This window comes from Carcharodon carcharias, chromosome 7 (genome assembly GCF_017639515.1).
Source record: "Carcharodon carcharias isolate sCarCar2 chromosome 7, sCarCar2.pri, whole genome shotgun sequence".
NCBI classification, from domain to species: Eukaryota; Metazoa; Chordata; class Chondrichthyes; order Lamniformes; family Lamnidae; genus Carcharodon; species Carcharodon carcharias.
The window spans coordinates 186,525,675-186,552,975 of record NC_054473.1 but is presented as its reverse complement, the minus strand read 5'-3'; the positions used below and the strand labels follow the sequence as shown (position 1 = coordinate 186,552,975).

At 43.5% G+C, this 27,301-nt stretch overlaps 1 protein-coding gene across 1 annotated transcript in view; it reads left to right on the top strand.

Annotated features, from left to right (window-relative positions):
- The window catches only part of terb1 (telomere repeat binding bouquet formation protein 1), a 185,847-nt gene that overhangs the window by 9,787 nt on the left and 148,759 nt on the right, over positions 1 to 27,301 (top strand). Inside the window, exons 5-9 of the mRNA XM_041191710.1 lie at positions 2,098 to 2,158; positions 5,772 to 5,887; positions 11,891 to 12,013; positions 15,241 to 15,393; positions 20,769 to 20,900. Coding sequence (XP_041047644.1) covers positions 2,098 to 2,158; positions 5,772 to 5,887; positions 11,891 to 12,013; positions 15,241 to 15,393; positions 20,769 to 20,900 — 585 coding nt within the window. The remainder of the gene's footprint in view (positions 1 to 2,097; positions 2,159 to 5,771; positions 5,888 to 11,890; positions 12,014 to 15,240; positions 15,394 to 20,768; positions 20,901 to 27,301) is intronic.

Here is a 27,301-nt window from a genome sequence, read left to right as displayed (position 1 = left end):
ATCGAAGGCAAGCAGGCAGGACACAAGCCTTCACTACTCTATGTAGCAGCCACATGGGTTATGTGCTGTGTACTTACCAAATTTGGACTCTGCAGGCCCTTTCAGTGAAATCCTACATCACCCATTAAAGGTCAAGTGTTCGATTGCAAGAGGTGCTCAACATCAGTGTTATTTAAAGTGATTGGAACCCAGCTTTCAGGTAAAGTGAATTTGAATAATTTCTGCTATTGCAAAGTGTCTAGAAATACTGTAGAGTGTTTTGAAGGGTGTTGTGCTGGGAGTTGCTGAATTTGAGAGGAAGTATTGCTGCATCCTCATGGGAGGGCAGAGGTTTTGGAGACCTGTCCACAGAAAGGCTGCAGCAGTTAAGGGGGCTGCAGTTGCAGTGGTCCTGGGCCTGCAGGATGACAAGGAGATGGAGCAGAGATTTTGGAGAGGGCAAATTTTGCACAATGTTCTCTGCCAAGTTGGAGCTAGACTCCTCTATGCTCCCTGTAGGAACAGAATACTGTCTGGCTGACCAACCAATGAATGTAGTATTTCTGTGTGATTGCCTATTGGTGTTTTCCTGTATATTTCCCAGTAAAGTCTCCACCTGCATTCACTGCAGCATAACCTATATGCCATCTCTCTCTTTGGTGACCTGGCAAACGAATCATCCCTTACCCCTGACCTGGCTGCAGTCCACTTGTGCCCTGTGACTTACTGTGTGCTTATTCCCACTTTAAATTAGCCTCCAAGGAAGCTTGTTCAAGGGATGGGCTGAATGGCATCCTTCTTTGGTGTATGATTCTATACCACAAATTGTTATTCTTAATGCAGGCCATAAAGATTTCTTCTATGGAGAAATCATATGAGCACCTTAAAGGGTGTTTTGCTGACATTGAAGTTAGAACATAAGAAACAAGAGCAAGAGAAGACCATCCAGCCTGTTAAGCCTGCTCTGCTATTCAACACGATCCTGGTTGATCTTAGGCTTCAGGTTCACTTTCCTGTCCGGTCTTCATCCCTTGATTTCCTGAAAATCTGTCTATCCCAGCCTTAAATATATTCAAGGTCGGCACATCCACAATCCTCTGGGGTGGAGAATTCCAAAGTTCACAACCCTCTGAGTGAAGAAATGTCTCTTCATCTCAGTCCTAAATGATCAGCTCCTTATCCTGAAACTGTGCCAAGATTATTATCTTCGAGGTTCTGCTTTTTAAATTAGTCCCCCGTTGCTCATACTCCCTCAGCAGAACCTTTTTGTCAGTCCTGCCTATGAAGTTGATAGACACATGCACCATTACAGCAGGATCCTTCCCCTTCCATTCCAAGTTCCTGTCCAGCTCAGAGGAGATTTCTTTAACTCTGGCACTTGGTAGGCGACACAGCCTTTGGGATTCACGGTCTCGGCTTCAGAGAATAGTATCTATCCCCCTAACTTGATTGTACTTTACTACAACTACATTCCTTTTTACTGCCCTAACTTAAATGGCTCCCTGCACTACGGTACCATGGTCAGCATCCACCCTGCAGTCCCTGCTCTCATCCACACAAGCTGCAGGAACCTCAAATCTATTGGACAATTGCACAGGCTGAGGCTCCGTCATTGCCACCTTTTGGGTCCCTATACCTGCCTCATTCGTAGTTAAACCCTCCTGTCCCAGACCATGTTCTAAATCAGAAGTACTTAGCCTAAGAGCTGCGACTACTTTCTTGAACAAGGTGTGCAGGTAACTTTTCCTCTCCCTGACGCATCAAAGTGTGCAAAGCTCAGACTCCAACCCATCAACTCTGAGCCACAGATCTTTGACCTGCAGACACTTACTGCCGATGTGGTTGCCATGGATCATACTGGTGCCCAGCAGCTTCCGCACACTACAGCTGCAACACATCACCTGCTCTGCCAGCTTTATTGTGTTTTATTTAACTAATTAAGTTAAGGTGCCTTGTAGGTTTTAGACTGGAAGGAGCTATCATTTTGTGCTTGACCATGTTAGAAACATTTTTATGCTGACATGGGCTGAACAAAGTACAAAAATGATCATCTCTCCAACACTGATGTCCTTTAAAATGAAATCCAAAAACAATAATGCATGTTGGGCATTTTTACAGAGATTGGACAAGCATTGGCGAGGACAACTGGATGTATTGATGTTCTTCTGAATTTGTTCAGGTAGTTAGTGAATTCTGCACTTAGCATTTTTCTCATGTTATTCACAAAGGTAATAGACTGAAACATATTATACCATCAAAATGAATCCTTGATCCATTCAAGATTATAATGCAAATTAACAAAATTAATGCATGGAAAACATCAAGTGAGTTAAGTTTAAAACTCATAAAAAGGGAAATCAGGAAGATCCTTTGCTTGCAAAAAAATAGAGTTATAGAATAAGACATAGAATAATATAGAGGCAAACAGTGTAAATGGCTTCAGGATGCAAATAGATGTTTTTCTGGAGAATGAAGGGACTGAGAGAAATGACCTTGGAAAGCATACTGTTCAGAATTATGGTATGAAGGCTTAATGTGTTCACAACAATATCCTTCGACTGCTATTTTAACTGAAGAGTTAACCCACATAAAGTCAACAAGTAACTTAGCAGATAGAGTTTGACGCAATGTTGAGAGGTCAGAGGTTGGCTCAGCCAGCCTCAAAATAGATTAGTTGAACCCTGTTAACCTGCAGCCACAATATTTTGATAGAGCTAATTTTCTCCTTTCCTCTTTGTCTTAAAAACACTGAAAGCTGCAGAAATACATGGATATGGTTCCACAGACAACATTCATTCTTTAGTATTTTGTTCTTTAGTTAGTTTAGTACGCCTAAGCACATGCAAGGTTTTCCACTGTCTGGATATTTGGACATTGTGTGAAGAAGGATACTGTGCTTCTGTGATAGCCTTCCAACATTCTCTAATACAGAGATACTGAAGGGATTGTAGTACCTCGACTGGTGCCCTGGATCAGATCAGCTGACTTAATATATCTACTAGAAATCAAACCTGGGTCACACAGGCCTATGTGGCTCAGTACTACATAGGCTGGGGATTTACTGAAAAGTTATCTGAAGGACTTGAATTGATTTTTTAATAAGTTTTAAGAAAGTAGCTACTGAAGATATTCAGAAATAACAAATGAAGCAATAAGTTTCTGAAATTCTAATTTCATTTGGATTAAACATAACATCAGAAATAGGTGCAGGAGTAAGCCATACAGCCCATCAAGCCAGGTCCACCATTCTATAAGGTCATGGTTATTCTTGGACCTCAACTCAACTTTCCTGCCCTTTCCCATACCCCTTGATTCTCTTGGTGCCCAAGAATCTATTGATCAGTTTAGAATGTACTCCATGACTGAGTATACCACAGACCTTTGGGGTTGAGAATTCCAAAGCTTCACAACCCTGTGCGTGAAGAAATTTCTCCTCATCCCTATTCTAAACAGCTAACCCCTTATCCTGAGACTAATGTTAACTGCATATTAATTAATGTTTAATTGTCTTCAGATGGTGAGCATTAACTGGGGATTCACTGGTATTCCTATGAATAGGAACAGACTAAAACTGGTGTTTGGGTTAAGAGGTGCAAGTTTGTTATGTGTATCTCTGAAAATGCTGTAAAGATTCTAAAATTATGTAAGGATTGACTCAAATTCTATCCTTCACCACCTCACTTTCTGAAGTAGAACAACCATGACCTCTAGTTCTAGACTTTCAACCGAGGAAAACAGCCTCTAAACTCCATATTTGCATGTACACTTAACGCATACTGAAGTGATAACTTATATTTGAAACAAAAACAAAAAGTGCTGGAAACAGCAAGCCAAGCAGCATCCGTGGAGGGAAAAATTTAACATTTCAGGTATGAACCCTTTGACAAATTTGATTGTCAATAGGAAATAAAATGCTTTGTTTTTATGTCTATGGTCAGCTTTGTTCTTGGCCATTTATAATTTGACATCTGATTGTTAGGATTGAGTAACTGATCTGTAACTGACTCCACTCTACCTATTTTCATAGAATCATAGAATGGTTACAGCAAAGAAGGAAGCTATTCAGCCTGTCGTGGCTGTGCTGGCCCTCTGCAGGAGCAATTCATCTAGTACCAATTCTCCACCTTTTCCCCATAGCTCTGAACTGAACAGTTTTTCTTTTCAGATAATGTTATAATTGCTTTTTAAATGCCACGATTGAACCTGCCTCCACCACACTCTCAGACAGTGCACTGTAAATGTTTTTATTAAATCACTGCATGATGGCAGCTTTCCTAGTGCCCCTATCTATTTGTAAAGCAGTGCGCTGCTCTAACCAACATCTCACAAGAAATGTTAACTCTTGCTTCTATATTAATCCAGTAGGCAAATGGAGCAGAGGTACCATTAGCCTGGCCTCCCCCAAAAGAGGGAGCCTCCACTAATTATTTGCTTATAATTATTCCCTAATTTGATTTTACTTTCTTGATGACATCAGACAATTACTTAAAAATCAGATTATTTGTCTGATTTTACAATGCCTTTGTGACATAGATAAGTGCAAGTTTTAGCCATTTATTCATAGAAAGATCTTATATAGCTGCATTGCTCTAAGTGAAATCTGAGCTACTGGGCAGGATCCTCCCACCCGTTGAGGGGGTTGTGCAGGCGCGAGTAGGCGGGTTCTTGATGAGCGGCCCCAGTTGGGGCTACGCCACCATTTTATGTGGGTGGGCCAATTAAGTGTTATGCGAGGTAAAGTGCTACCTCAGGGAGATCGGCTCAAATGTGAAAAACAGATTAAGGAATAGAAAAAATTTTACTGACGTCCCCTCGTGTAACACTGTCACATGAGCAGGGACATGTCCATAACTTTTATTTGAAGAGTATGTTAAGATTTTAAAACCCTCATGAAACCTCATCCTGCCTGTGGTTGAGGTTTCATTTTTTTCTGAAGGCCACCTGGGCTCTTCGCTTGCCCATCAACCTTAAGGTTGGATGGGCAGGTCCATTAAGTGTTTTAAGTACATCACTAATGGCCTTAATTGGCCCTTGACAGTCGGCGGGCATGCACCCGCCGAACTGAAAATCTGAATGATACGTGGTGATGTCAGGACACCCGCCTGACATCACCGCGTTGCATTTTACGCATCAGCGAGCAGGCCCCGCCCCCACCCCCGCTCGCCGAAGGGAGAATTCTGCCCACTATTTCTATTTTGGAAATGTTCAGATGCCAAAAAAGTGAAGCTCAGAAGTGGGCTACAGCATAAATTTGCTAAGCGATAGGTCCCATTGGCTTAGTATTTTTTAAAGCAACATGTAGCCAAGACATCCCAAATCAAGTTCTGGTCTGTGCTGTTATCTGGTCTCAGCTGAGTGTCAGTTGGATCGTTATGATTTGCATTCCAGGGGAATAAATCAGCCTAGAAAGGGATAAATATCACTATTCGGTAATGCCTCACCAGTGAATTTTTCTGTGTAGATGTTGGGTGAGGACCTGATCAGATTCAACTGTAGTTTTCCTCACAGTCAAATATTCTACCAACATTCACTAGATGGATATTCTAAATCCTCACACATGCATCAAAAAACTGCGTGCCTACTGCTTGCATTGAGAAATAGAATAACAGAGCACATTGTGCATCAGTGATAGATTCTGTCCGATTTTCATTTCCTTGACAGTGAAAATCAGGTAGGTTGTGGGTGACCCAGTTGATGAAGGTGAAAATGACCACATTGCCACTTAAAGAGAAGGAAAAGCCTTATCAGTTTCTTCAATATAGGTTTACGTTTTTGATTTTCTTTTTCACCAGAACTAGTTTCCCAATGTCGGACAAGGAGTCCATGCATGAAAACATTGGTCAATGTTACGAGCTGTGGTCATCCATTGGTAGCACTCTCTGTGCTTGTGTCAACAATCCACAAAATGGTATTTAATTTTTGTTTCTTTCAGATGTGCTTGTGGCTTTGTTATATTGAAGGTTTTTCTTTAGGATCTTTGTACAATGATTAAAGAGAAACTATGCTTATTTTAATTGTTGCATTACTATCTTTTCACGAAGCTTGTTGTGCTGTTTATAGTTCTGTGCACATTTCTGGTTCCAAGTTCACCAGCCCAACTCTAAGGGCAGAATTGTCCCAGCTTTACACTAAGTGCAGTAGCGGGTGGAAAAAAGGATGTTTTACCCGCCAGCCGCTGTATCATTCCAATCCGCCCCATTAGTTAGGCATGCCCGGGAAACAAGCCGTTTCAATGGTGGGCAGGCTCTCATTCGCCCGCCATGCCAGCACCTCGCCGCTTTATCGTGCCAGGTGTCATATTTAAAGTGAAGCCGCACGCTCACCTCTCAGTGCTTCCAGCCAAGGACTGCTGCACGGAAGACATGGCCCCAAAAGGCAAGAAGACTGCAGCCCCCTGGTTTAATGATGCGTCCCTCAAGTGCCTTTTGGACACAATGGAGGCCCACTGTGATGTCCTCTATCCCCGCTCTGGCCACAGGATGAACAGCAACATCACTAATCCAACATGGGGGGCGGTGGTCAGCGCCAGCACCCTACAAAAGAGGACAGCCACTCTTCTCATCACACTCTCATACACTCACAAACCCATCACACATTCACAGGGATCTCACTCACTGCCAGTTCAAGGGACATCACCATTCACTCTCATACACACCTTCATTGTCCTCGTCCCATCCGTAGGACCACTCACCACCCACACATGCCAGGCATACTTATCATCTGGCCTAGCAGGTGCCCTGCTTGCACTCTCTCCATCTCTATTCATGCAGGACAAGCTGGCACACAACAAGAGGGAGAGGTCGCAGACTGGTGGTGGAATACCTGGAATCAAGGTCCTCATGGACTTTGAAAATAGAACCATCCAGTGAGCCAGCGAGGATCTGGACCATTCCTCTGCTGATGGTGAGGTCAGCGGAGCTCTACCAAGTGAGACTCCAGCAGTGCAACATCCACCAGACAACCATCCTGTGAGTGATGTGTCCTGTTCCGCAGTCCCCTGCCATGTGCTAATTATCTCTCCTTGCTTTTATAGACACATCTGGGAAACAGCCGAAGTCCATGACCCAGGGCCTCCGTCGAGCCCTGAAGAAACCTCTGAAGAGGAATCTGAAGGCACCTTTATTAAAGACCCATCACAGCGCTTACCCACACACTCTACCAGCGCAGAGACATGCACCTCGGTGGGACCTAGCTGTAGCCTTAGGATCACAAGCTGGTGAGCATATCGCACTGTCTGATCTACAGCAGGCAGCGACAGGGACTTCCCAGATCTCCGCACTCGGAGAACTGCTGGAGGTCAGAACTCTGTCGAGACCAAGTCAGATGACGAGCCTCTGGATTCGGTCATATCTCAGTTGCTGGAGTGCAAAGTCAATCTTGAGACCATCAGGAAGGGATGTCTGCTACACTCCTCAAATTGCAAGGCATGATGAAGGAGTCCACCCGCCTTCAGCCTGAGGTGATAGTGCCGACATGCCAATGCACCGAGGTCAATATTGGTATGATGGCAACCGCCATGGAGACCCTGGTCCAGGACATTGCTCCTACACTGCTGCCCAGACTGAGCTCCATCGCTGATGCCACAATTGGCCTCCAATTGTGTGTACATGAGAGGGGTGCAGGGCAGCTTGATCACACTCCAGCTACCCCTGCTCAAGGAATCAGCCAAGGGCCCTCGGGCACCCAAAGGGAGGAGAATCAGCAGATGAATTCCCTGGGGCCATCCACCCAGGTGACTCCAGGAGTGTCCACCCCATCCAAATCCCCTCTTCCTGTGACCCCAGCAACTCCAGCTCCACAGGCCAAAGAAGGTGCCACTGCTGCACAGCAAGATCCCAAAAGCAGGTCGGGGCACTCAAGGTCTTGGCTCTCCAGAGGACGCCCGCCAAGGTCATCACAGACACGGGGTAGCAGTCAGCAGGCTGCCTCCACCTCTGTGTGGATGACCAGAGAGCACCAAGATGTAGAGGCAGGGTTAGGAAGGTTAAGAAGATGTAGTTGCACAGCCTGGGCATGGGTGTTAATCACTTGTATATAATGTTCACTATTGTCAGTAAACTCCCAAGAATGTCTCTCTGCCTGGGGCTCCTTCTTCTGATGAGCAGTGTTCATGTCACTTAGATAAGAAACCTTGCACAAGATAAAGGCAGGTGTCTCAGTTCAGGGCCTCTTCCCTGTGCTTTGTGCAACCTTCAGACCAAAGTGATGGTCCGGCCTCACACTCCTTGGACATATTATTGATGCCTGCACCTCTATGGTGCTTGACATTGATGCCAGAATGTAGTGAGCAGACGTCAGAGTTCCTCATTCTCTCTGTGTGCTCTCAGCAACTTTAAGCTGGGGCTGGCCCCCATCTCTTTAGCACCTGTGACCAGTGGACCTATGCTTCTGAAAGGGGCAGGTGCTGAAGGCTGACGAAGGATTGGGTGCATTTAAAGCTTCATGGCTGCGTCTCCATGATATGACCCTGATCACGGAGCACAAGTGAGCTGCCCTCGGCCAGACAGGAGTCAGACATTCACAGAGGCAGTGTGAAGATCAATGGAGTGTCCTCACTGCATGTTGTCATCATCCTCCTGGAATTGAGTGACTATTAAGGCCTCTGCTGCGTCTCCATGACAGGAGCCTTATCACAGAGGGTATGTGCAGTGCCATGAGCCAGAGTGGAGTCCAGTGTTCACAGATGCAATGCAAAGAGGTATGTGTCTCCTTACTGCATGTTGACATCATTCTCCACAAATCTAGCAGCTATGAGAGCCTGCCTCGTCTGACCAGTGTGATGGCCTCATCACTGTCATCTTTGCCTTCAAGGACCTCATCACCTTAGTCCCCACCGACGTCCAACTCCTCCCCAGCCACGTCCTCGCCCCATTGCAGCTCCAGGTTGTAAAGGGCGCAGCAGGTGACAAAAATGCGTGACACCCTCTGTGGACTATATCACAGTGCCCCACCAAACTGGCATCGGAACCTCATCATCAGCATCCCGATGGTTTGCTTCACCAAGGTGCGCGTTACAGCATGAGCCTCGTTATACCTTCGTTCTGCTGCATCTGAGGCCGCCGCACGGCTGTCATCAGCCACGACCTCTGCGGTAGCCCTTGTCCCTGAGGAGCCATCTCTGCAGCCTCCGTGGACCCTGGAAGACCTCAGGGACCTGTGACCGACTGAGAATGTAGGAGTCATGGACAATCCCTGGAAACCGAGTGCAGACCTGCAGGATGCAATTGTGGTGGTCACACACTATCTGCGCATGCAATGAATGGAAGCCCTTGCAGTTGACATAGTTGACCACCTGTTGCGACAGAGATCTGAGCATCATGTGAGTGCAGTCAATGCAACCCTGCACCTATGGGAAATTTGAGATCTGGGCAAATCTAATTGCTCTTGCATCCTGACTTTCCTGGTTCTTGGTGAAATGCACAAAGTTGTGTGCCCTCGCGGAGATGGCGTCCGTGACCTCATGGATGCATTTGTGAGTAGAGGCGTGCAATATCCCATAGAGGTCGCCTGTGGTGCTCTGAATGGAGCCACTAGCGTAAAAATTGAATGCCGCAGTCACTTTCAGAGCCATAGGCAGTGGATACACTCCATGTCCTCGTGGTGCCAAATCCTCCAGCAGTTGGCAGATGTGACCGATCAGTTCCCTCTACATGCGTAATCTTCGGTGACACTGCTTCTTGGTCATCTGCAGGAATGGAAGGTGCCGACTAGCGACAGCTCCTGATGGCTCTTCAGCAATGTGTGCGGAGCCCCAGCCGCACCTTCTTCCTGATGGTGCTGCTCCTCCCTCTGCACAGCCAGGCGCCTCCATCGCTGTCTTCTCCACTGTTTCTGCTCTCTAAGCCATGAGGAATACAGCTAGTTCACCAGGCTTCCATGAACCTGATGTACTCCTCCTGCAGGATGAAACAGAGAGACACGTGAGTTAGCTTGGGCATTCTAAAAACGTGTTAGGCAAGCCTGAATGCCCCTCAACACATCCCGGAGAGTGCTGGCTACCACTTGGATAGCCAGAGTTTAGTGCGCTGAAACCCCGCTCTCTTCTGCCCCACTCCACCTGACCGTTTGGCAGCAGCTTTGCCCATTGGACCGGATGTTGTGCTCTCAGCTTAGGTGCAGGCATTCTCCTAACCTGCATTGCAAGGCTGCGCTGCTATTTTGATCCATGGCAGGGATTGGTCCAAACCAGAATGATGACATTGCAAGGGGCTCCACCAGTAACTGCTCCATGGCTAGGTTTTGCAAGAAGATTGTACAAATTGCCCAACTGTTCTGCAATCCATGAAAACACTCATTTGTTTGCAGTCTGAGGCCAAGGGGTGAAAAGCTCTGGAGCACTTGGTGGCAATTTCATGCCTCTGCGTTGCTTGAATGGGCAGATAAGCTAGAGGCCCGACTCCAAACATGTCAATTTGGCTGCTTCTGAACTGTTCCAGCTGCGGAGGAATGGGCACTTAATACAAGGTTTTCCTAATCCGTGGTTGCTTCTCTCTCCCTTCCCCGTCTGCATGTGCTTGTGTTCCACCATCAACCACAGGGCAGCCCTTGCCCCTCGAGCTCACTTCAACAGCAGTGCAGCCCTTGGCCCCCCAACTCGCCTCAACCTAAGTCCAACAGACAACCCTCACGAGGGCTGCACAGCGTTTCTGTGTGCTCACCTCTGAGTTTCCCTCGAAGTGCAGCCCGCCAAGCGCACACCTTATATATGCTGTTGTGAACTCCGATATGCTTGGATCATCCAGCGTGGGGGGATGATTTCAGGCGGGCTGGACTTATAACGACATGCAGATGTGTTACAATGACGTTCCCGATGTCCGATGGTAGAAAATACGGTCTGCCATTGATGGGCGGAGCGGACGATTGCAAACTGGCTTCATGATGTCGTGAAACCAATTTTTGGCCTTCTCGCCATAACGTCAGCTCAGGCCGCCAAACATGCCCAGCGCCAGTGGGCACAGAAAATTCCGCCCAAAGTTGGCTAAGTGTGCTCGTTCCTTGTATGTGTGTCAAGGCAGTGATTATCGGCAAGTTATTTGACTGAGGAAAATCAGCCAAATCTGAGCTGACAAGATGTGGATTTACATTTGGCAGTTATTGGATAAAATTCAACAGCAATATCTGTGGTTTATTTTTACCATTTCTGTAGTTCAGGGATGCTGTGGACAATAGTAGCAATAATAATGATCTGCTAACTCAGCACAGTTCAGGTTTGAAACTTAGAGCTTTTTTTGACTGCACCGAACAGCTATGGCTCATGATCCATTCACCATTGAGCCCACAGCAGCATGATTTGATTTTATTGAAACAGTTAAAATGATCTACTCTTTACATTGTAGGTGCTCACTGCGGTTAACTATTTAGTGTTCTTACTTTAAGCAGGGAAAAATTTTTCACGAGGCCTTTGAGAGAAACACTGACATTTGTGCTTAATCTGCAAAACGATTGCCTGCTGCTTGTTTGAACAAACCATAGTAGGAAAGATTGAAATAGAAAACAATTTGAGTTAGTTGCTCTGGAGGATAGCAATAAAGCTCTATGATTAGCTTCAACATCGCTTAGCTAGGGAATAAAAATCAAGCCACATTTCCACTGCTAATTGTTATCCAGCAAATCCTCCCAGAAAATCTGCATCTGTTCATTGGCTGAGGACGGAACCGGCTCAGCTAAGATGTCCGTTATCGTTGAATAGCCTGCCATCACTCAGTGTCTAGGTTGACAAAGAATAGCTACATGGAAAAAGCACCAGAGGGCACTCAATGCTGGAAAAACTGTACAATCGCATGAGTCACCATCCTCTTGAGACTGGGGGGGCGGGGGGGGAGGGAGAAAACTGGCTTGGTAAAAGGAATTTAAATATTGTTGAATTGACTCATGTTTTTATGGTGTCATCTCCATTGTGCAACGGTTACAGAAGACAACCAGAGACTGTGTACAGCAGCCTTTCCATTTGCAAAAGACTGCCTGCAGAAATGCATCAGACAAGAAGTAATCAGGCCCATTTGTGCATTTATTGGTCTCACTGTTGCTAACAACTGTAAGTATCTGGCTGAATGATAGTTATTTGCATATGTATGATGTGATATAATATGTAAAGAGTTGAAGAGGCCATATTTTCCTCTGTTCCACCTCCACCATCTCCCCCCCACCCCCACTCACTTAGAAATTTATGAAGCTGAATTCTGAGATCAGCTCATTTATGTAGCCAGACCTTCAACCTGAAATGCCCAATGAATGGCTGGATGGCCTATATAGAATAATGGAATGTGTGGTGCTGTCTGAAAGGCCTGCAACAGTGCAAAATCTCAACAGGCACTGAATCTTCCGGCTCCTGTCAAAATCCTTACTGCTACAGGTCTGAAGTGGTTGTTGAGCACCTCTTTTCAAATCCTCAAATCTGAAATAGCTGAGCGCAGCTTCTAAGGCCCACTGTCTCTGCTTTTCTTTTTACGTGTGTCTGCGAGCGGATACCTCAGGAAATGCTTGCCAAGTGCAAACAAATGGAGCCACTGCTTAATGAGTCTCCACTACATTTTGTTCGGCCTAACACCCCAAAACCAGCATGTAAACTAAGGAAATTTCTCAGAGGCCATTTGAAAATCGGTCTGCTAGTAACCCTGAGCAGGAGGCATCTTACAACTTTAGCGGAAATTGAGTATCAGATATATTGGAAAATATACTTCACCTTACATTCCCCTTCAAGTTACACTATCACGAACATATTCCTGTAGTGGTGGGCAGGATCTAGTTTGGTGCTTTCCAAACTATTTTCAAATGTGACCCCATTTTAACACTTGAAAATTAATCCAATTCCAGGCGCCATCAAAAACAGAACAGCAATAAAGTTGAATGGTAACATTCAGCATATAATTATTAAAGTTCACAGAATCACACAGTGCAGAGGAGGCCCTTTGGCCCACAAGTTAGTGCATTATCGGTCAACATATAACAATATATCAGATAAATATGAAAACCTGTGTTTTGAATGTAAAAACGTTATTATTCTATGTATTCATGTAGGGTTTCAGCCAAGGCCTCCATATGCCCTAATCACAGAAGGCTCAGGGAAGTCCCTCTAGCCTCCAACCCCCGCACACACGGACATCTTCCCAATCCTCTTCCCCACCCCACACACATGTACACGCAAACAATATATTCCCTTCCCAACCCCCAGTTTCCCCACTCACTGACTCAGCAGCCCCTCTTCCCAAGCCCCTCCCCTCACTCACTCGCCAGCTGCTCTTCCCAACTCCCCTGAAACACACACTCACCTATTCTTGCCAAACCCCATCCCTCCACTCACTCACGTACCAGCCCCTCTTCTCAACTACCTCCCTCCAGACACTCACCAGCCGCTCTTCCCATGCCCTCTTTCACACACACACACCTGCTTTCTTCCCAGATCCCCTCAGTCGCTCAGCAGCCCCTGCCCCCAACATCCCAGCAATTTGAAATCTCACAGACGAGGTACTGGAAGTGAACTTGGGCTATCTTGAAACAGTGGTATAAAACTGCTTGTAATCCACCACTGATTGTTAGCCTCTCTCAGACAGCTTGTAAAGATAACTGGAATTGAAATGTTATGCTGGTGCCATGAAGGGTGTACATATGAGGATGAGTTTAAAGGGGATCTTTCAGAGACGCTGTGTTGCTTTATGGGGCAGACATTGCTAATAAAAGCTTTCCTCATCTAACGTCGTGAGATCTTGTCTATAGACCACACAAATGGCCTCACTAGAGACTGGATAGATCCTCAATAAATTCACTGAGTAGTATTTTGTTATGTCACAAGAAGAGACTTCTGCCATACTCTATCCAAAGGAAGGTGATTGTGGTTGTTGGCTAATCATCTCCGCCCCAGGCATTGCTCCAGGAGTTCCTGAGATTAATGTTCTAAGCCCAAGCATCTTCAGCAGCTTCATCAATGACCTTCCCTCCACCATAAGGTCAGAATTGAGGTTATTTGCTGATGGTGCGCAGTGTTCAGTACCATTCGCAACTCCTCAGAGAATGAAGCTGTCTGTGCCCACATGTAGCAAGACCTGAGCAACATTCAGGCTTGGACTGTTAAGTTGCAAGTAATATTCGCACTACACAAGTGCCAGGCAATGACTACCTCCAAGAGGGTATATAACCTCCCTTGACATTTAGTGGCATTACCATTTCTGATTCCTCCACTAACAATATGCTGGGAGTCATCATTGACCAGAAACTTAGCTGGACCAGTCATATAAATGCTGTGGCTACAAGAGCAGGTTAGAGACTGGGAATTCTACAGTGAGTAGTTCACCTCCTGACTTCCCAAAGGCTGTCTGCCATCTGCAAGGCAGAAGTCAAGAGTGTGATGGAATGCACTTGCCTGGATGAATGCAGCTCCAACACTCAAGAACACTCACCCAGGACAAAGCAACCCACTTGACTAGCACCCCATCCACCAACTTAAACATTACCCCCGCCCCCTCCAAAACTGGCTCACTATGACAGCATGTAGATGCAGCTCTTTCAACTTGTGAGTTCTACCACCTAGAGGTATGAAGGCAGCAGGTGAGCAGGCACATGGGAACTTCATCCACAGCAAGTTCCCCTTCAAGTCACACACCACCCTGACTTGAACTATATTGTTGTTCCTTACCTGTCGCTGTGTCAAAATACTGGCACTCCCTCCCTAACAGATCTGTGGGTGTACCTATGCAACAATTTTATGCAGCAGTTGAAGAAGGCGGCTCACCACCACCTTCTCAAGGACAATTAGGGATGGGCAAGAAATGCTGGCCTGCCAACAATGCTCATATCCCATGAATGGAAATAAATCTCTAATGCAGAAAACAACAAGCCATGACTGAGAGATGCTGATAAGAAAGAGATGCAGTTTATTACATTAAGATCTTCACACAATCCCCATGGCCCCCTCTGAAAGAATGTTGTCAGAGTAGAAAGGATTTTCCTTGTTACTAACCAATGGCAAATCTGATCTGTAAGGACTCGATGGGATGGTGCACATGGAGCTTTACTCTGCAACTAATTGATGCTGTACCTGACCTGAGAGAGCTTTCTAGATGAAGTAAACAGTTTTGAGTGTACATCAGACATTTGCCATTGGTGACTTGAGACTGCTTTGTTCCTGACACTGGGCATGAAAAATAGAAAATGTTTTTTTTCCCTCTAAAACTAACATCATTATTCTTAATGAGTTTAGTGTTCCCCTCCAGAAGCTGAATTGCTAAAATATAACTGTGCTTATTATTTCTCTTACTTTCCTTTAAGCATACGTACAGGACTACTTTTGCAAAGTTGGTGGCCTGGATGCTCTTGCTCAGGCTCTTGTGAGATTGGTGGATGAATCTGTAAGACATCATTCCAGCACAAAGCTGGCAATAGCTGTGATAAAGACACTGGATTCCTGTATTTCAGAAAATCGTGAGTAAATCAGTCGTTTGGACCTTTGAGGTCTAGAGGCATTCAGGGGTTTGAGGGGAGATGGGGGGCATGATGTGGAGAATCAGCAGGTATCTACTGACTCCTGTTAGACCAAGTGTGAGTTTTTTAAATTCATTTTTGGGATGTGGGCTTCACTGGCTGTGCCAGCATTTATTGCCCATCCCTAGTTGCCCTTGAGAAGGTGGTGGAGAGCGGTTTTCTTGAACCACTGCAGTCCGTGCGTTGTAGGTACAACCACTGTTAGATGGGGACTTCCAGGATTTTGACCCAGCGACAGTGACGGTGTGCGTATATGAAAGAGAGGGAATAGGATCAAGCTTACCTATGAAGTTCTTTGTGATTAAATATATTGATTTTACAAAACAGAAATAGGCAATTTAGCCCAACCAGTCTATGTCAGTGTTTATGTGTGAACAGACAGTGGCAATTACTCATACTGTTTCCAAATCCATTCAATCCCTTTTCTTTCATCCACATACCTAATGTAATCTTGAATTAGTTTCTGCCTCAGCCACCAGTGCTGGAAGTGAAATCCAGTTTCAGCTTTCTGTATTGTCACGAAAATGCCTCTTTAATTTCGAAAAATTATTTAAAAATAAGCTTTCAATTGACTGGAAATTCGGTACTTTAAAAATGAGACAGCAAACTTCTTAAAAAGCGAGGCCACCTTCCAAGGTGAAGGTGAGAAAAGCGAACAAGAACCCCTCTGAAAGAAGTGTGAAGAGTGACATTTCAAAAGAAACCTTCAGACATCAAACCCTACTCTCTCTCTCTAAGGAAGTGATTAAAAATGCAAAGTGCTAAATTTTAATCAACCATGAAGGCAATGGGAACTGCTAATCAGCTAGACACACCCAGCAGACAATGTGGAGGATGAAATAACCCCATCTCCTCTTGGTTTCTACTAGCTTGAAATGTTGCAAAAGCTCCTGAGATGAAAGATCAAGATGGGTTTGCTTGTTCTACAACAATGATTGCAATACATGTTAATCAAATTCCATTTTGGGATATACAGACAGGAGGTTTTAAAGAACTAGTTTTGCCAAACTAAACAAAGAGAGAAGTCATCTGGAAAAACTGCTGAAGGGAACAGCAAGGAGTCTCTCTCTAGTTAAGAAAAGCCCTATCTCTACAGTGTAAAAATCCAACCCAGGAGTTAGTGACTGTCCATCAGAAAGAACGTCAGGAGAAACCCATTGATTTCTGGGAGATGGATCATGTAACTAAAAGGAAGGAAATTGTCTCCAGCAAAGTGCAATCTCCTGGACTTCAATTCAACTTCAGGATTCTAAAAGGAACCAGTTAACTTCAAATGACCGCAACGTTCAACACCCTATGCCTCAAGGACAAACAAAGGACTTAATCGTATATTCTTTAACTTTTATTTGGACTCTAACTTTTACTACTTCTGATATCTGTGTTTGTGTGTGTGAGTAATCGTGGCTTTTATTATTTTTCCTCAGGTTTAGTAGCTAATAAACTTGATCTTTCTTTGACTCAAGAAAATCTGGTTTGAAAAGGCATCTATGGGGAAAAGAAATTTTAAAATCTTTGTTGCGACCAACCGAGGAGGTTGAATAAAGGGGAACCAGTTCATCCCTCCTCACCCAGTCATAACAGTATAAAGACATTTATCTTGCTCAATTCTAAAACTCTTACATTTAACCTTGTATTTATGGACCCTTGTTCTAGATACCTTAGCTACTGGAAACAGTCTGTTCCCATCTACACTGTTCCAATCTTTCCTAATTTTAAATACTTGCAGTCATACTTTTCCATTAATTGCATTCCTCTAAAAAAAAAAGCCCAATTTTTACGAGTTTTTTTCATATTTGTATTTTCTTAAGCTAAGCAGTGTCCTAGTGAACTTCTTTACAGCTTCCATATCCTTCCCGTAGTATGAAGCCCAATATTGTCTACCCAAAGTCTTCTGCTTTTATATAGCTTATTGATACTCTGTGCTAAAACCTGGAATCCCAGTAGCCTTTTTACAACATGATTGTCCCCTAGGTGTCAAATTCCGCCCCAATCCCTCTGCTCTCACACAGCACTCAACTTACCTCTACTAAGGGTATAATTACCAAAATGCATCATCTCCCATTTATTGACATTAATTCCATGTGCATTTATTAACCAATTTTCCTCTCTTTTTAATATCCTTCTGCACCACCCATTTTGGTATCATCTGCAAATTTTGACACCATTCCCGATAGGTAGATAATTGGTTTATTAAAAATCATCATGGTGGCAGGTACCAAATTGTGATAACGGTAGAAATAAAACAAGTAATCGTAATTCATAACATCGTTATGGACAGTCAATTATTATGATCCCAGCTGATGTTACTACTGGACAAGCCAGATCCTAGGGTGGAACACAGCTAGATAGGTCCTCATTTTTATTTTTTGTTTGGATACATGGAGAGTGGCTACTGAACAATCACAGGAGTCAGCTGATGAATGTTTAACGAAAGATTAAAACATTTATTAAACAGGAAAAGATCAATTATATTATAATACTCCTTCACCCACAACTATACCTTTACATATTTATACAGATCTGTAAGGATAACACAAGTTATAAAAGCTATCTTATACTCTAATGTTCACAGTGAGTACACAGCCCATGTTAACCAATAGACGACCTGTGGCCAGACACACAATGCTCTGAAACCAAGTGACAGATGCCACTGCTTCACATGCCCATAGTAAAGAGTTACAGATCTTCAGCTGTTTTCTTGGACCTTCTGGCTTCTAGTACGCCTATGTCGTTTTAAATGTGTCCTGCAGCTTTCATCTCTTGAAGCTTGGAGCCTTGTTCTCTGCTCCTTACTTTCACTGCCACAGAACAGAACCTCTTCCAGATTCCTGTCCTTTGACTAGACTATCTCTTGGGACCTTTCCTGTTCCACTCTCCTGGATTTGGGGACTTTATTCTTTAGTTTGTGGAACCTGCTTCTGCTGGAACTGCCTCCAACTGAATTCAAACTGCTTTTCTTTAATTTTCTATGTGTGTGTGGTGGTCTGTTCGTTTTAACTTCAAGAATCATACAAATCACAATGCCACATTTCCTTTTCTTAACACACAAATACAGAAATGCAAATCAAACTGAAACATTAAAGATATACCTTATTCTTAACACACCCAAATAAACATATAACTTACTTAAACTATCTCTATTTCCTAATACAAAATAAAGTATAAATAATATAAAAATTGATATGATGCCATAACTGCACCCTGTGGAATACTGCTACACAATTCTAACTTCTCTCAAAAGCTGCCATTAATTTCTGCTTACCCTTTTTCTTCCTTCTAACCAATTTTTGACCAAAAATAACCTGGGGCAGAATTTTATGGTCCTCCGCTAGAGGGTTTGCAGACAGGGAAACCAGTAAAATTTCCCAGATGGCCTTCCCGTCCCCGACGTTTCTGCAATTTTATGTGAGGTATCCATGACCTAGGGTGGTCTGCTCACCCTCGCCCCAGTTGAAAGCCTTAAGTGGCAAATTATTGGCCAATTCCCGCCCGCCTCAATTTTGAGGCTGGTGGGAGGAGTTCACTGTCAGACGGGAGCCTGGCAGGTGATCCTGCTTGGGCATCAGAAGAGGAAGGCATTTGCCTCAAGGGCCCCCTTTCCATATCAGGCATTGCCTGTCCCATCCAAGGTCTGCCTCTGTAGGTGCTCTTTGAAGCAAGATCTCTGTCCGAGTGAGGGATGGAGATTCGCCTCCAAAGTAGCTGCAAGGTTCCCGTGATCTGCATTCCCCGCTGCCTCCACGAGTGGTGGAGAGGGAAACCCCACCGTACGAAAAATCCTGCTCCTGGCCTGGAGTCACACATGAATATTCTCTACTGTGGCATGGTATGGAAGGGTCTCCAGTGACTCTCTACTTGTAGCTCAATATAGTTCAGTAGCTTGAAAACATCTTGAAATTTTTCATCTGATCAAATAGAGCCAACGTGGATTTGTAATGTATAAGTCACACCTGATCAACCTGATTGAATTTTTTGAAGAGGTGATGGAACTAGTGAACAGGGTAATGTCTCTGGATATTATTTATATGGACTTCCAGAAGGCATTTGGTAAAGTCCCTCATGAGACATTAATAGCTAAAGTTGAAGCTTGAGGAATTGAAGACAAATTATTGTCCGGATTCGTCAATTGACTGAGAGTCAGGAGACGGAGAATAAGGATAATGGGCAGGTTCTCTAATTCACAGGACATAACTAGTGGTGTCCCACATGGATCTATTTTGGTGCCTCAACTATTCATTATATTTATTAATGATTTAGGTGGTGGTATAGAAAGCCACAAATTCAAGTTTGCCAATGACCCAAAGATAGGTGGCACTATAAACAATGTAGATGTAAAAAAATTATAAAGAGGCATTAAAAGATTAAGTGAATGGACGTAATGGTGATAAATGGATTTCGATATAAAATCAACAACTTTAGACCTAAAGTATCCTGAATACTTAATAAATTGTGAAAAGCTAGAAACTGGTGGTTAAAGAGACTTGTGGGTTCTTGCACAGAAAATAATCAAAAAGGCTAATGGAACTCTGGCTTTTATATCTAAGGCTAGAATACAAGGAATTAGAAGTAATGCCAAAGCCTTGGTTAGACCACACTTGGGAGTACCGTGAGCAGCTCTGGACAGCACACCTTAGGAAGGATATGTTGGCCTTGGAGAGAGTGTAGCTTAGATTTACCAGAATGACTTAGGTCAATAAGGATTAAGGAGGGTGCCTCCCTGCCTGCCACTAGCCCACACAGGAAAAGCTGGTGGGGGCTGGACGCTTGGTGTGGGCTTTTCTCGCTGCTGGCTAAAATTGCAGGACAAGACTACTTAAGGGCCTCACAGCCCAATGCTCCAACCCCTCCTGCTGGTAAAATTGCACCTGGGGCGGGCATGATGCCCACTGGATTTTATGTGTCCTCCTGCTTTCAAACTTGTCAGTGGGGGAGCATAAAGTCCAGCCCTATATGTTTTCAGATTTTTTTAAAGGACTGTTTAAGTTTTGTTATTTACTTCCAATCTTACATGTAATATCAATTTGTTCATAAATTATTACTTTCTAATTAAAATTTGTGTCTGCTAATATTATACATCATAGGTCAAATCCATTTTGTAAAAGCATAGAGGATTTTTACCTCGGCTAAACAGAACAGAGTTAGTTTTCCATTATTTTGGCTAGTATACCCTGAAAATCGGAGCACTGTACAAAAGTTTTGTTCTGTGGTGAGCATTTTGTTATGATTCCATACTCACATTCCATCCTTTTTAATACCAAAAGGAAATGTTTTTTTAAAGGGAAAAAATTATACCTGACATGTTTATTTTTTGACAGCTCCTGCGGCTTCCTGCTTGTCGGAATACTTAATCGTACCCAAGCTTCTGGCACTGTTGATACAGAATGGTCTTGACATAAGCAGTAAATTGGGCATTATTCTTGCTATTGGGCACTGCACTGATGGATGTGGTAAGTGACAGAGATTGTGCTGACAAAGCACGTATTTGGAAACCTCATATTTGGAAACCTCTTTCATCTAGTAATGAGCTCAGTGCATTTCAGCAGCAAGTCTTTAAGTACAATGGAGCTAAAGGCTGAAAATTCTTCATGCGTCTCCTAAGATTTAAAATAAAGATGTGCAAGTCATCCAGTATCTCAAAGATTAGGAGTCTGTAAATTTCTGAGAAATAAATGTTTTCTGCCAAGAGTTTTCTTCTAATTTATTTTTTGCTAGTTTTTTTCCACCTCTCCTAAACCAGATGACTTTTTCCAGAGTAAGGCTCCTGGGCCGTGGAAGCCCTCTGCAACCTCACTCATGTGGGTTGTTTGAAGTGAACCATTGTGAACTTAAGCATACCTGCCAGCGCAGACCATGGGAGGCATCACAGATGAGCTTAATCTTGTTCTCTATTGTCCAGCAACATCCATAGATGTGCAGTCTTCAGCATAGGTCACTAGACAGCACTCTGGAATGGGAGACCTGGCTCAGAAGGAATATCAAAACCAGTTTTAGCACCCCAATAGCTACACCAGTGGGATTATTCTACAAATTAGGAATCAATCCTGGAATCCTTTGGTGTGCCTGAGCTATTATTGTATCAGCTAGTATGTATGCCCACTAGCTAATCAAGGGAACAACACAATCCTTATTTAAAATAAAATATTAATATTAATTTTTCATTCATGGGATGTGAGGGCGTTGCTGGCTAAGCCAGCATTTGTTGTCCATCCCTAATTGCCTTTGTGAACGTGGTGGTGAGCCACCTTCTTGAACCGCTGCGGTCCATGTGTTGTAGGTAATGCACAGTGCTGTTAAGGAGGGAGTTACAGGATTTTGACCCAGCGACAGTGAAGGAAAGGCAATATAGTTTCAAGTCAGGATGGTGTGTGGCTTGATGGGGAACTTCCAGGTGGTGGTGTTCCCATGCATCTGTCGCCCTTGTCCTTCCAGGTAGTAGAGTTTGTGGGTTTGGAAGGCTGAAGGAGCTATGGTGAGTTTCTGCAATGCCTCTTGTAGAAGGTACACACTGCAGCTACTATGCATCAGTGGTGGAGGGAGTAAATGTTTAAGTTGGTGGATGGGCACCAATCAAGCAGGCTACTTTGTCCTGGTTGGTGTCAAGCTTCTTGAGTGTTGTTGGAGCTGCACTTATCCAGGCAAGTGGAGAGTATTCCATCAAACTCCTAACCTGTACCTTGTAGATGGTGGGTAATCCTTGGGGAGTCTGGATGTGAGTTACCCTCTGTAGAATTTCCAGTCTCTGACCTGCTCTTGTAGGCACAGTATTTATTTGGCTAGTCCAGTTCAGTTTCTGATCAATGGTAACCCCCAGGGTGCTGATAGTGGAGGATTCAGCAATGGTAATGCCGTTGAATGTCAAGGGGAGATGATCAGATTCTCTCTTGTTGGAGAGAGATCATAAATTTTATGTGAATTCATCTGTTACACACATCATTGTGAGTTTAATTTCATCAGCTTCATTCACTGCTACTGTTACTAAGCAGATGTTAATTGAATTTATTCAGTTTTACTGCAATTACAGGAGGGTACTTCACCGTCACCATTGAATATGACAAAACCTTTGTAGCTAAAATGATGCAAATATACATAGAGTTCAGCCTCAGAAAACCTTGGTTGATTATACTATTTGCCCCTGCCTTCTCACTTTCCTTCCCTGATCTCCTGAAGGTGTTCTTCCTGTCAGGATGCCGCTCCCAACGTACCGATGCTTCTTTAGTACCATGTATTCATGTGCAAACCTGGATGAAATTTTGACTGGATGTTCAGCCATTAAACCTGATCATCCTTTCTCACCCATGACCAGGTGAGGAGGAGTGAACTGGCTCCCCTATATTCAGCCTCCTTGGTTGGTTACAAAAAAGGTTTAAATTTCTTGTTCACGAGGATATGCCTTTTCAAAATTAGAACGTATTTAACTATTTGTACATTGAGCAATAAGAAGCCAATCAAACAACGTTTTCTGAGTCAAAGAAAGAGCAAATTTTTTAACCACTAAACCTGAGAAAAAAATAATAAAAACGTGACATCACACACACAGGTATCAGAAATAAGGGAAGTTAGAGTCCAGTTAAAAAAAAAGTCATAAGAATATACGGATAAGTGTACTTTGATTGTCCTTGAGGTGTATATTTTAAAAGGTTTCGGCTGATTTAGAGTAGCTAGTTTCCTGAATGCAGTCAGACGTAGAATATGTTGCAATTATTACAAGATCTCAGTTTGCTAGTAGAGTTCGGGTAACATTGGCTTCCGAACTGGGCAATACACTTGTTCCAAAAGTGAGGGAGAGAGAGAGCCCAACTTTCTACCTGTTTCCTCTGCTGAAAAGTTTCTTGTCATCTCTCTGCAGTGGCAACAGCCTGGCGTGTTATACTTCACCCATTGAGTATTTCCAAAGAGTTTTGGATGGGTCTGTTTGTTGTAGCCATTGTTTCAATATCCAGCACTCTGCATTTTAATGTCTCTTCCTTAGACAATGACAAGTTTTGATGGGGATTTGACTTAGAGGAAATGCCATTTCACACTCCCCTGAGGGTGACTTGTTTGTTTTTCACCATTATCTTGGAAGGTGGCATCGTATTTTTAACTACCTTGTCCTGTCTCATTTCAAATTGAAAAATTTCCAGTCAGTTGAAAGTTTGAAAATCATATTTTCAAAATTAAAGGCCATAGCCTCATAACGACCAACACCTACCTTTTAACTCCTTTATTACTAGATTGGGGCAGTGACTTTATTTTTTCCATTTAGTTCATTCAGACAAGGAAAAACATGGTTATCTATCATTTTCCTGTTAATTTCTACCAGTAGGAAACTTCATTGATGAACAGGAACCCTGACCTGTTTCCCCCACTCCTTGATGTTCTGAAGACAGCCAGACCAACAGTAGTACCCCACTCTAGTCTTCAGCACTAGTTAGAGATTAAATCTAGGAACCATTTTTCCTTCTGCTATCCATTAAGGTGTTTGTACAAAAGGCCAACCTGTGGTCATATGATTTGTAGCAGCCATCTTTTTTGGTTCAGCAGAAAGTCCATTTGTTAAACATGGAAAAAGAATAATGTTTTGGATTTCTTTTGTCTATGAACCCAACATTTTTTGAAAATCAATTTTAAGCCAGTTCTTATTGGCTCTCTGATTTCCTTGTTAACATTAAGAGCATGAGCTTCCCAATGGCTGAGTGGCTAAATACATTATCTGCCTCTTCCCATAGTCAGTTGGTGAAGGTTATGTGTAACTAGTTGGTTAACTGAGTTAACTGATGTCAGCCCAGGCAGAAATTGGGATGCTCCAGTTGGTCTTAAGGGAGAAAAAACAAAATCAAATGACAGGAGGAAAAAACAGTTAAGATGTCAAATTGAGAAGGGAAAATGCCAGATCTTGAATTAGCAGAAACCGTTTGTATTTTAGCATAAATAAAAACAAACATGCTAGAAATACTCAGCAGGTTTGGCACCATCTATGGCAAGAGAAATAGAGTTTCAGGCCTGTGAACTTCCATTAGAACCCAGTTCTCATGAAGGGTCACAGATTTAAAATGTTAACTCTATTTCTCTCTCCATAGATCCTTCCTGGCCTGCAGAGTATTTCCAGCATTTTTTTGTTTTTATTTCCTTTTTCCAGCATCCACAGTATTTTGGTTTGGCAATTTTAACATACTTTTGGCCAGTTTAAAATAAGTGGGTGAACATTTCCACTAAAATAACAGACAAGTGATGACACCTAATTTTAACCCAGTTATGCAAATGGCTGGTTTTTGAATGAGTTAAAATCTTGTCCATCAATATTTACACAGCATAATTTCAAAGGCTACATATTTTATTATAATAATGCTAAAAACTTGTAAATACATGACGGACTGCTGATTCCATTTGGTAGTGAAAGAGCGAATATATTACAAAGGACTTAAGTGGAAATGATTAAGTATCTTGTATTATGGATCATAATCCCTACCGTCGGAAATTGATGAATTTTATTTGCCAAGAAATGCTGTTTCCCCACAAAGTGGGGATATTTTCTCCTCGTTGGGCGGGCCAGTCACGAGCGGGTGCAGAGCTAATCGCCGCCCGCGATCGACTGCGCTCTGCCATTTTACGTGGGCGGGCCAATTAAGGTCCACCCAGCATGAAGCATGCACAGTAGTGCCCAGGGCCACCTGAGCAGGCGTGGGGACGATGGAGACTTGGGGCCTGCGCTATTTTGTGCATGTGCTTGAAAGAGCGTAGAAATCTCCCCAAGGCAAGGAGCTGCCTCAGGGAGATTAATTTCAGTTTCAAAATTGGAAAAAAAAAATTATTTAGACATGTCCCCTCATACGACAGTTTCATATGGGGTTGCATCTTCCGGTTGGCAAGCAGGGGGCAAGGCCCGCTCGCCGACGTGTAAAATGACGGGGGGGTGACGTCAGGCGGGCGTCACCCCGCGTCATTTACATTTTCAGGTCAGCAGATGCGGAGCTGACTTCGCTGCGTGCCCGCTGACCTGTCAACGGCCACTTAAGGTCATTAATAAAGTAATTGAATCAATCAATGGACCTGCTTGTCCAACCTTAAGGTTGGCGGGCGGGCTGGGAGCCCAGGCGGGCTTCCGAAAAACTTGAAACCTCATCCACGGGTGGGATGAGGTTTCGTGAAAGTATTAAAATTTGTATTAAATGTCTAAATAAAAGAAATCGACATGTCCCAGCTCATGTGACAGTGGCACATGAGGGGACATGTCAGTAATTTTTTTTCTAATCTCTATTCAATGTTTCAAACCTGAGCCGATCTCCCTGAGGCAGCATTCTGCCTCAGGACATCTGTGTGCTCTTTCACACACTTGCACGAAAGAGCACACTCCTGGCTCAGGGAATCTCTACCCCCCGCCAGCAACCTGCGCAGAGTGCTTCCTGATGGATGTCACGCTGAGTGGGATTTAATTGGCCCGCCCACATAAAATGGCTGCACACCTCTGAGGGCGCCGATCGGGAACCCATCTGCTCGCCCCTGCACATCCCCCTCAAACGGGGGGAAAATGTTGTCCATGAGCTGGGACATGTTTATGAATTTTCATTAAAAATTTTACTTAATTAATAAAATCTCCATGAAACCTCATCCTGCCCATGGATGAGGTTTCATGAAAAATGCGAAGGCTGCCTGGGCACTTTGCCTACCCGCCAACCTTAAGGTTGGACAGGCAGCTTTCCCAAATGGGTTATTTGTTCTATTAATGGCCTTAACAGGCCTTTGACAGTTCGGTGGGTGCGCAGCTGACTACGGTGCACGCTCGCCAGAGAGAAGATAAAAATGACGCGCGGTGATGTCGGGCCGCATGCCCAACGTCACTGCACATCATTTTATGCGAACAGAAGATTCTGGCCAGTGTGACTTTGAGCATATAAGTCACTTGTCTGGAAAAGCATAGCCTTGTAGATATCACTTTCATAATGTGAGCAATGAGTGTTTTTAATTTGGTAAGTTATTTTTCCTGTTCTGACCAAGTTGGCTTGGGATCTGCCTCTTTACCCTGCCCTTGAGATGGGAGACAATGGTGAACTACCATTGACTAAACTTGCCATGAAAACAGTTCAGGATGAAGCAACAGCAGACAAGGACCCTTTTGGGCAGAGCACACATGAAATGATGAAAATTAAGTTTTAGATCTCATTGAGTTATAAATATAAAGTTGAGAAGTTAATTTCCCCCTAATTTTTGAAGTTTTAACTGTAATTAACTCCAAGTTCGTTTGAATTGCATTTATTTCAGGGTTAATTATTAGTTCCTCAATCAGCTGCCCCCATTTTTCCAAATAAAACTTATATTCATAAAACTAAAAATTATATTCTAAAACATGTGAATTACAAGCAAGGCATTTGCACCAAATGAAGCCTTTTTTGTTACTGTTCATATTTCCAACATTTGCAAATCTTAATTTCTACTTTTCTATTAGTTATGTGGAAAAGTTTTACTCTGTTCACAAATGCAGTGAGGTAAAGTGGAGAGGCTGAATGCAATTGTGCTTTGGGCTCCTGAAAATTTTGCTGAGCAACCAAATCTACCCAGTGAGATAAGTTTTAAAATTGTGTGACTTAGATTAAAGAACAGTGATTTGCTTCTAATCAGATCTATGATTGCTACATTGAACCAAGGTCCCAATTTTAATCCCATGTTCTGTGCAGAGTTAATTGATCTCAGCTGGGGTGCCAGTAGGAGCACTATAATTAACATTAATATCCAAGGCTCATTACCACACCAAGCAACATAATTACTCTGTTGAAACATAGGATAAAATACAATTAAGTCATGGAGCAAATAAGTTTTTCTATTGGTTAAGATTTGGGAAATGTCCATTTTCTATAATGCTGCTTGACATTTT